Source organism: Aphis gossypii, chromosome 3, assembly GCF_020184175.1.
Source record: "Aphis gossypii isolate Hap1 chromosome 3, ASM2018417v2, whole genome shotgun sequence".
Taxonomy (NCBI): domain Eukaryota; kingdom Metazoa; phylum Arthropoda; class Insecta; order Hemiptera; family Aphididae; genus Aphis; species Aphis gossypii.
The window spans coordinates 16,770,210-16,781,669 of record NC_065532.1 but is presented as its reverse complement, the minus strand read 5'-3'; the positions used below and the strand labels follow the sequence as shown (position 1 = coordinate 16,781,669).

Genomic DNA, 11,460 nt, shown 5'->3' with positions numbered 1-11,460 from the left:
TTGATTAAATTCTCTTGTCTATGTGCTCAAATTATATATTTTTCATTTTCATATGTCATATTATCACAAACTAATACAAATTACAATGATAATAGTATAATATTATTTTCAAGTTGTTATTGACAATATTATAGGTGTGGGTACCAATGCAGATACATACCGATAATATGTAGGTATATTATATAACTATTATTATTAAAATACAATTTAAAAAATGTACATTGCGGTCACAGTGAAACTCCGATAGGTATCGCAACGTGTCGTGTTGTTATTAAACAATTTTTATGACTACCTATTATAATAATAGTTATTTTACAATTATTCAAATATTTAAGTAAGGCTACTTAACAGATGCACTGATACACACTTAAACCACTTAAAATATTGAACAGATAGGTAAACGGGTTGATAAAACTAATTTAACCAGTACAAGTATAATATAATATAGTATTATTAAACGTATTAAATCTATTTAAAATATCTATTAATTTAATTTTAATAATTGACAACCCAACTAATTTAAAAATTGCATTAACTTTCCTAGCCTTGAAAAATACTATATCACAAAATGCTAAACAATATACAAAATATGTGTACGCATGTGTAACTCATGTGATCCGCGAATGACTCGGTCATTACTTACTAATGACTAATTTGTCTCCCTCTCAGGCCCATACGGACAACAATACTACCGTCAATTTACAATAAATATTATTTCAGTATTATAATAAATAAATCGCTTAGAATATGCAATATCTTTAATGAATGATGATAAATATTGTTTAGTAGGTACCTGCGTAGTAATATTTAAGCTTAATTAATATAGTGATCTTAGACATTTCGGAGTGGCCATGACTGTTTCAACAAAAACTAATTTTAACGTTCACTACATAAAAATATGCAAATTAAAATCAATATTTACCCAAGTTCTTATACATTTATAAAATATGTAAATCATACGAAATTGATTACACGGTTAAGAAAATCGTAGAAGAATGCCGAAAATATATGAAAATATGAGAATCAAACATCATAAAATCACGTACGACGTCAGTTAGATTAGAAAATCGAAACATTACAACCAAACCTGTGACACCAAAATAAATACCCATAAACATCATCAAATTCTTAAAAGAAACGTAATCATACAACTCAATTTAATTGAAGCATATAAATTTAATGTAAATAATAGAATACAACTTATTGCAGTGCAAATGTAAGATTTTTAATTCACTGCGTATCTTACTCATTTCTTATCCTCGTCCTGCACATTAAGTTGCCTACTCTCCGTCTCCGTCTAAGAACATTGAGTCGCCTTGCCTAGTATGTACATTGTATACTGTACAGGCGCAGTTTTCTTACCTAGTCGTCTATCAATCTTTTATTTGTCCTTCGGATTAAGTTTCTATGCTATTTTTTTCAGTATTAACAATTAACGTATTATTGTGATATAATGTGATCTACTAACAAATTGTACTTATCAAAAAGATAAATTTTCCATCCATAAAGTGAAATTTGATTTTAGATGGTAAATCGTATTTTTTATCAATTCAAATATGGAATTTTACACTTTAATAATATTACATAAACTTGTTTTGTGTAGATGTTCTTTGATTCAACAAACATGTTGACCCCTATTTTTATCTTTATTTTTTTTTTATTCAAGACAACATAGCAGTACCCTCAAAATGTAATGTAATAATTAATTATGATTTTTAGACATTTTAAGTATACTAATAATCTTATTTAATGTTTTATTTTAACATTATTAAGAATTTCCTACGGTGATACCAAATGAGAAGTAGGTACCCTTATTGATGTATTCATATAACAATTCGAACGAGTAGAGTTTTTAACGTCGTGTAAGTACCTATTAAGGATAATGAGTTCGAGGTCAATAATTGTTTAAAAATCAGTTATCAGTTATATTGTAAAAATTGTATCTACGAGTATAAATACTGGATCTAATATTACATCTATTTTTTAGGTACTTCATCAAACCTATTTTTAATTTATTGTATTTTTAATATTATGCGTCACACAATTGTTTCAAGTACACTGTACGAGCGCTTACTCGTCTACCAATCACCATAGACACGACCGATTCGAACTCTTTCTCAATGTCCGTTAACGACACAAGACGGGACGGGGGATCACGTCACGACGTCGCGTACAATGTATTGTAATCGGATGCAAAGGCCAAAGGCCACTCTCTTTCGTTCAATCGTGCTACGAACACTTTTTTTGTTTGTTGTTGTATTTTTTGTAAGCGCGATTTTGTGCCACGACTGAAAGCCATCACACCATCCGTTATTCACAAATCAGTATAAATACCTAATGGAAGATAACCATTAATCATTCAATCAAGAGAAAAACGCGTGTCCATCTTCTACACCGCCCGAAAGTTTTTATTTCAACAAAAATCTACTAAATAATTCATTGTAAAATATGTCGAATCTCATCATTTGAAAAAAAAAAATTTGTATTTGTATCTCTTTCGGTCACTCCTTAGACGGTCTAAAACACATACCCAAGTATGAAGTAGGTATTTTAAAATACAGTCCTTATGAGTGTATAGGTACATACTACATACAAATCCCCCAAAAACATAAGTTTAACAAAATTTGCATGTTTTAAAGAAACAATAGAAGTGAGAGTATATTAGGTGAATCACTCTGTATAAGGGACATTAACAATTATTCGAGATTAAAAATGCTGCTTAGAATATTATATTTTATAGAAAGGGTTTAAATATTTTAAAAACTGTAGACGAATCGAGACTGAAATATTTGTTACGCTCGTGGATATTATTTCGGAGAGGATCAACAAACAATATCATATCAACATTGTACATTATAATAATATCTTACGTAACGTTATAAACATATTTTTTTTATTAATAATTATTATTTTGGTCTCTCGGAAAGCGGTAGAGCCACCTGTGGACGACCGTGCGTGAGATTGCTATGCCAAGTATGCCCCTTTCTATTCCATGCCGGTCGTTCGCGTTATCAATCGGTCAAAACGAAAACACAACGTTATTCGTATATTATAATATGTATAATAATAATATTATTACCGTTTGGTATTTTACAGATTTTTTTGTCTTATCGTGGCGAGTAGAGGTGGAGATAAGCAGCATTTGAACGGTCAATTATAATCCTTTTTTTTTTTATTTACTGTGCATTGTTGTCTGCAGTCGGGTCGTGCCGAGTATACCAGCTACCCACAATATTATAGACCAGCAGACAGTAGAGCCGTAGCGCCGCAATACGAGTTTTTATCAATGTATAGTTTCCTCCTATGAAGGTTAGTAGTCGTATTTTCGCGTCAACATTTTTAGTAGTGGTGGAACCCGACAAACTCGTATACGTTCGTTTCATCGGTTTTCAGTTTTCGTAACAGCTGAAATATCGTAGACCGTTAGTCTCTCTGCTCTCAACTCGTTAGTGTGTTGTGGGTCACCGTCACCACCACCTCTGTAGAGTGTAATGTACATATTAGCCGTCCGCACAACCATCTCCAATCTCCCTCGTCCGTAATTATTGTTGTTATAGACGAATTACGTATGTGCCTGTTCAGTACAGTGAGTACCAACCACCGACTGGTAGCTTTCACGCAGTTTAAAATAATATATTATAGTTATTTTTTTTTTTTTGAAAAACTACTTATTTAATTATTTGTCTTTTTTGGTTACCAAATACCATTATTAATTGAACATTTATTGTTTTTTTTTTTTTTTTATGGCGTATTCAAGAATATCCTAATTTAACTCTTTTTGTGTGAACCATGGCTCCGGTTTTGAGCAAATACGTGACTCAAAAAAATGCAGTTATCGGTGGTGCCGTTGCTGGAGTGCCGCTGTTAGTTTATCTGGTAAAGAAATATGCTCTCCAGAGCAAGAAGACTGTTAAAAGGTAAATATTCTAGTTAATTTCTATAACATCAATGTACCTAGAAGTGTTTTGAAACTAAACATTTATATTTTTTTAATAGGAGAGCTCCGGAAAATGACATACAATACCTCATAGTTGATGTGAGTTCAAATATTATTTATAATAACAATAGTTATTGTATAAATTGCAGTAGTTTGAAAGCCAAATTTATTTATGACTAGGTCTATTTAGATTATTTTCAAACTTCACTAAATAATTTATAATGACAGTTTCTTATATATTTTACTTTTTCATAAATAATATTAATACTGACATGCATTTATAATAATATATATAATACATTTGAAATATTTAAAACGTTTAATTTTCAAAATAACTGAATAGGTAATATAGCTAAAAAAAAGTTTTTAAATAGTATAATTTTTTTTTTTTTTAACTCATACATATCAATTTTATGGAATTAACATAATCTATCCTAGAAACAGAACAGTAATAATAACAAGCTTAAAATATTAATGTTAAAGTGTTATTTCAAATGTTAATTTATTCACATTTCAATGAATTGACTAATATATTGAATTCATTAGAAAGAAAACATTGAGGTCATTGTATAGCATTTTAAACTTAGATGAAGCGGCATTTAACATGGGTAACCCTCGTCACTATGTAATATGTTCCTCTTATTATAAATTTAAAATGATAATTATTAACAAAGAATTATTTATTCAAATTTAATATTCATACTTCTTTTTTTTTTTGAAAAGGCATTCTGCTTTTGATTGTCTAATTAAAATATATGTTGCCATTTACAAATCAAAAGCTTAATACAGTTTCATAAGCAAACATTAAAATGAAAAATACAAGATCAATCTAAATCCACCTGTAGATATGTCTTTTTAAAAAATGTCAAATGTTCTCGGATATTTGGTATAAAGTATTACTATTATATGTTCAAATTTTTCATCTAAATCAAAACTTGACCAATTTCACTTTATGTACCAAATGTGTAATATAAAAAATCTCAAAAATTTAAAAATTTGGTTCTTTGAGAATTCCAAAAATCAGATTTTAAATAACTGTATTATTGATTGAAAAAAGAGGACACATACTTGATAAATCACCCTATAAATTAAATTAAATTTAGACTTGTTAAACAACCTCAATTTGCTACTAGGTATTCCATATTAATATTAACATTAAAATATCAACTATCTATACAAATAGTTAATAATATATTACGAATTAAGAATATTATATACTTTTAGACAATATATACATAAACTAATTAAGTAAATTCACACATTGTTAAATTAAAATTAAGGTTAAAGTGAACATTTAGTCAATTAGTTAAATTATTATTATTATATAATTTCTTTACTTAATTAATACCTAGCCTCATTAATTGTGTTCTTGCTGTCTGTTGAAAGTTTTCATGAATATAGGATGCTAGACAAGTTGAACTTCAATATTGATCCAATTTCAACTTGTTTTGTCATAAATATAATGCTTACCTAACTTTTCATCTTAAATTATTTTTGGATATTGCTAGGATGCTAGATTAGTTTAATTTCAATATTGATACAATTTCAACTTATTTTATCATAAATATAATGCTTATCTTTTCATCTTAAATTAGTTTTGGGTATTCACATGCCCAATAAAAATTAAAAACTTGAAAAATTTGAAAAGCTTATTTGTTAAATATTTACTTTATCAACAATATTACTTGGCCATTTTACTTTATTTTGAGATTCTGTTTTTATACATACATATATCTATTTATCAAACAACCATGAAGATAATACCATGTATTTGTATTATGTATGTGTTAACAATTCTGTAACAGGCTTAACCTGTTTTTAAATGTATTTAAAAATATCGAAAAAAGCATAAAATAAAATATACTGATATACATTTTATAATTTTTTACCTTACCTATATTAAGCTATAATTTAACCTTGGATAATTTTAGTTATGCATGTGTTTTTTTGTTTTTAATAAATAGACTTACAATTAGGTGTTCATTAAAAAAAAACATGTTTTTAATTTGCACTTATTTAAACTAAAATATGCACACAATAAATAATTAAAATTTGATTTAATTTTTTGTGCACTTAAAAAATCTATATTATAATATATAATATATAATATAATTTAATTTAATAACCAAGTAGATGTTTTATTTTTCTAAGCCACAAAGTTAGCAGTTCCATCCTCCAAAAATTCTGTTTAAAAATAAGAAATAAAGAGTAAATATTAATTTATTATATATTTATATTGCATTATTGCAGCAAATAAAAATAATGTTTGCAAGTTATGTTATTACAATAAACTTACATAATGCATTATCTGTATGTACATACAATAAAGTTAATGTATAATAATGATTTATTATATAAGTCCTAGATTTAAATTGATCATAAATTATAATATTATGAAGTATGATTTTTATAGTATTGAACTCTTGCAATTTTAATATTTTATAACACTTTTAACCCTCTCAAATGTTCTCCCTTGTTAGGTGGAGAAATGCATTATCTACTAACATTAATTTTAAATGACAACTTAAATTATTTGATTATCTGAAGCAGAATATTTGAAACAATTAGCTATTTAAAATAATAATAGAATTTAAACAACAATTGACAAGGAAAACTTTGCAAAACATGTGTTATAAATTATAATTTTTACAATTGTATAAAATAATATTGCACTGAACTAAAAATTATTCTTTCCTACACAGACTCTAACTTGATTATTATTATTATTTGTGCAGAAATCGGCAGAAAAAAAAAATGCAAATAAAGCACACGTTAATGCTCGCTTTATTAAACAACTCTTTCTTATTTTAAAAATCATTATTCCTGGATTTACATCTCCAGAATTCGGATTACTCTTACTTGTTGCTGCATCACTAACAGCTAGATCTTATAGTGACATATGGATGATACAGACTGGAACGGTTGTTGAAACCGCAATTATAAGTATGAACAAAGAATTATTTAAGAATCAACTATTATACTTTTTTGCTGGAATGCCAATTGTAAGTAGAATTATTTATCTATAATTGTTTCAGTAAATTTATTTGAAAGTAATTAATAATTAATATTAATCATTTTTCAGATTTCTTTGGTCAATAATGTGTTAAAAGTAAGTTTACAATTACCAACTGGAGTGGTATAATATAGTATTAATTCATATTTTTACAATTTACAGTGGAGTATTGGAGAATTGAAGCTTAGACTTAGAACTAGATTGTCACGTCACTTATATGATGACTATTTAAGGTAGTTGTTTTGTAAAAACATTTTATAAACAGACAAAAAGTTATAACTATCATTTTTAGAGGATATACTTACTACAAGATAAATAATTTGGACAACCGAATATCAAATCCTGATCAATTATTAACAGCTGATGTCGATAAGTTCTGTGATATGTTCACTGATTTATATTCCAATATCTGTAAACCATTTTTAGATATTATAATATATGTTTACAAATTAACATCTACATTAGGATTTGAAGTAAATGTTAAAAATATGTCCCAAGTTAAATTTGAAAATATATGGAATAACAAATTTTTTTCAGACTCCTTCTGTCATGCTGGGTTATTTGATGGTATCTGGATTTATTCTAACTTATCTCCGTAGACCAACTGGTAGAATGACTGTAATAGAACAAAAATTAGAAGGTGAATACCGATATATTAACTCCAGGTTGATCACTAATTCTGAAGAAATAGCCTTTTACAATGGAAACAACAGAGAAAAACTTACTGTGTTAGCCTCGTTTAATAAATTAGTAAGTATTATACTTGATTTGTAATTAAGTTTAAAAATTATTTTTTTATTATTTTTTATTACAACTTTTTTATTGTATGTATAATTTAATTTTTGTTCTCATTAGAATTACTTACTTTTAACATAGTTCCTATTCAAATATACATTATTTAATATTCACAACTTTTTTATTATAAAATAAGTTATTTTTCAAATAATTTTTGCAAAAAAAAGCTCATATTTCCTTGTATATACAGGATGTAACTCATCTATTTGACAAATGCAATAATGTCAAATAGACTATAAAAAAAATAGTTAAACTCTGTATATGTATGTGTTATAATATTAAATCCTTAATATATATTATATCATACATTTGACTTTGATAGTATCTATAATTTACTAAAACTAATAAAATCCTATCATTGCTTTAACACTAATTTTCAATATTATTGTATTTATTATCGGATAAATGTGTAATTGTAAATTAAGTTTTAAGAATTAAAAAAAAAAATGTATAGTTTAATAATTTAAATTTAAAATTCTGTTTAATTAATTTTTTAAATTATTTCTAGACAAATCACTTAAGAAAATTCCTTGAATTCAGAGTGTACATGGGCTTTGTTGATAATATTATTGGAAAATGTAAGTTAAAATTATTCATGATATAACAATTACAAAATGAATAAAAATTGCATTTCAAAATGTTTTATAATTTTTAGATATTGCTACAGTTGTTGGATTTTATGCTGTTAGTATACCTTTTATGAATAATAAATCATATTTATCTAACGTTTCACAAAATGAACGTTTTCGAGTAAGTACAACATAAAGTCATTAATATTTTCTAGTATAAAACTGATATATTTCAATTAAAAAATGTCATTAATATTTTGAAAATTTTATTTTATTAAAATAAATGATTTAAGCATTAAGCATGCTGCTCTAAAAAATGTCATTGTTTATTTTATATTTTATAAAGATCAATAATTATGCATATTATTTAAAAACTATTTTTGATGAGGAAATAGATACTCATTTCTCTATTTTTTATTAATATGTTAATATTTCAATTGCAGAATTACTATACAATGGGTCGTATGTTGGTGAAATTAGCTGAAGCTATTGGTCGCTTAGTGTTAGCTGGCCGTGATATGACCCGTTTAGCTGGATTCACTGCCAGAGTCACAGAAATCATGACTGTTCTAACTGATCTTAATAAAGGACATTATGTACGGACTATGTTGACTGATAATAATTCATCACTGAATGAAAAGAAACTTGTACCAAACTCTGGTCGTATTATAACTAAAGATAATATCATTAAGTTTGATAAGGTGCCTCTTGTAACACCTAATGGTGATATCCTAGTTGAGGAATTATCATTTGAAGTTACATCAGGCATGAATGTGCTAGTATGTGGGCCAAATGGTTGTGGTAAATCATCTTTATTCAGAATACTTGGTGAATTGTGGCCTCTCTTTGGTGGAACCTTAACAAAACCTCCAAAGGGCAAACTCTTTTATATTCCACAGAAACCATATATGACATTAGGTACACTGAGGGATCAAGTCACATATCCTCATACAAAGTATGTGTAAATTAAGTGCTCTTTTATGATACTATAGTATCATATTATATTTTTATATATGGGTCAGCGTCAATCATAATTTGTAATTTGTAATTTTAATAAAAAACCTTATTATTTAGGGAGGAAATGCAGCGTCGTAGAAAAACTGATGCAGACATTGCTAACCATTTAGAACGTGTACAATTATCATATTTATTGCAAAGAGATCAAGGTTGGGATACTGTTGCTGATTGGATGGATGTATTGTCTGGAGGAGAAAAACAACGTATTGCCATGGCTAGATTGTTCTATCATCAACCACAATTTGCAATATTAGATGAATGTACTAGTGCAGTTAGTGTTGATGTTGAAGGTTCTATGTATCAATATTGTCGTGATGCTGGTATTTCACTTTTCACAGTCAGCCATCGCAAATCTTTATGGAAACATCACGATGTAAGTATTAATATTAAATTTTTTGTAATACCGTATTACGTACCTACTTTAGAATATTCAGTAGGTATGATATTAATTTATGCACTGCATTGGTACTCTGGTGACATGTGAACTAAAAGATACTTAGTATAACTTATTATATTTAAATCATAAAAATACTGGTATAAATTAATCAATAACATAGAACTCAAATAATAATTATAAATTTCCAAGTAATTTTGGATTTACCAATATATTTCATTGACTAAATATGTAACTTATATGATTTTTCACTTTTGTCTATTTTTATAAATATTTATTAGTTTTAATACTTACATAGTCAATAGTAATTAATTTATACTAGAAAAATTAAAAAAATCATCTGAATAAATTTTACTTTCTACCCATTAATAATTGTTGGCATGCACTGTGATGTATGCTGTAGTCTCGATAATCCAAATTTTTTTTGGGGAATGAAAGTAGTTCTAACTTTTATAAAGTTATCAAGTTATATATTGTTTTGAGTGTATATGCATTAATTACCATGCGACAAAACATTACGTTATTGAGACTTGACTGTAATAACTAATTTTCTTTCAAAAAACTTTCATTATTAATATTGAATTAAATAATTTGCTATTTAGACATTTTTCCTAAGCATATTTCAATGTGTACATACGTATTTAATAAAATTAATTATGTACTGAAGTTCATAATATTCAGACAATAATATAAATGATAACTTTATTTTATGTTAATAATAAAATAATAAACCATCAATTTATTGATTAATTTGCTAGATTTAATAAAAAAAAAAAAAATGTACATTACAATTTAAAATAATATACAAACTCAATATTTATTAACTCATTCAACTATTTATACCTCTGTGCTATTTAATATAATATTATGCATTGTATAACATGTGTTATCTATGTACTTAAATAATTAATTGTTAAAAAACTGAGAAATCTATGATATATTTGTTTGATCTTTACAATGATAATCAAATCATTGTTATTACTTTTCAGTATTATTTACAAATGGATGGAAGAGGATTATTCCAATTTAACAAGATTGATTCAGACACTGAGGAATTTGGTTCATAAATCCGTGGGTGATATTATTATAGCTTTAAAAATAATTATGTATATACATATTATAATATGTATATGTAATAATTTGGTTCAATCTTGCCTAATTCTTAAACTTGTGCCTATTTGTTTATGGTGTTAATAGATCAAATTTTTATTTATAATGTATTTAATAATTAAAATATTATTGTCAAGGTTAGCTATTAAGTTTTTGTAATGCTGATTTTTATTTTTTACCAATAGATCGGTTTTAGATTTATTTATTGTACTATTGTACAAAATATATAATTTTTATATTTGTGTTATAACTAAATATTTTATTTTATTATACATTTATATAGTATTCATTTTGTTAAGCATCACTTCAGTTTATGACTGACAAATCTTTTTCTATCAAAAAAATTGTTTTATCATAACTAAATCTACAATGGAAAATTATGTGTGACCCCAGCAGTTGTCTTGGCTTTTCAAGAACTTGCGAAATATTTGATTATACAAATAAGTGGTGAACTAAATCATTCATAAGATTGTACAAAGCTTAAAGTTTATTCATTGCTTAAGTGTATCAAATAATTGAATATTTTAATATGTTAACTGACCTAACGTTTTAGACAATGTTTCATCAAGAACTCTTAAAAAATATAACTTCTGAAACATTAGCAATAGATTAGAATGATAATTTA

At 26.2% G+C, this 11,460-nt stretch overlaps 1 protein-coding gene across 2 annotated transcripts; it reads left to right on the top strand.

Annotated features, from left to right (window-relative positions):
- The first annotated feature begins 3,106 nt into the window (after window positions 1-3,106).
- LOC114126413 (ATP-binding cassette sub-family D member 3) lies at window positions 3,107-11,120 on the top strand. Of its 2 annotated transcripts, XM_050203408.1 has the most exons (14): window positions 3,107-3,309; window positions 3,394-3,586; window positions 3,758-3,917; window positions 3,997-4,036; window positions 6,673-6,939; window positions 7,020-7,046; window positions 7,113-7,183; window positions 7,243-7,423; window positions 7,488-7,700; window positions 8,254-8,323; window positions 8,401-8,495; window positions 8,758-9,269; window positions 9,389-9,704; window positions 10,715-11,120. In XM_050203408.1, the coding sequence occupies exons 3-14, from the start codon at window positions 3,790-3,792 to the stop codon at window positions 10,790-10,792; spliced, it is 1,998 nt and encodes a 665-aa protein (XP_050059365.1). In that variant the 5' UTR covers window positions 3,107-3,309; window positions 3,394-3,586; window positions 3,758-3,789; the 3' UTR covers window positions 10,793-11,120. The 2 variants fall into 2 exon arrangements, with proteins under 2 accessions (XP_050059365.1, XP_027846157.1); XM_027990356.2 differs by lacking the exon at window positions 3,394-3,586.
- Window positions 11,121-11,460: the final 340 nt, after the last annotated feature.

Excerpts from the sequence above, each read along its gene's own strand:
- LOC114126413 (XM_027990356.2), top strand. The coding sequence starts at position 3,790 with ATGGCTCCGGTTTTGAGCAAATACGTGACTCAAAAAAATGCAGTTATC. Across the intron at positions 6,940-7,019 it reads TTTTTGCTGGAATGCCAATT|ATTTCTTTGGTCAATAATGT; the intron begins GTAAGTAGAATT and ends ATCATTTTTCAG. Across the intron at positions 9,705-10,714 it reads CTTTATGGAAACATCACGAT|TATTATTTACAAATGGATGG; the intron begins GTAAGTATTAAT and ends ATTACTTTTCAG.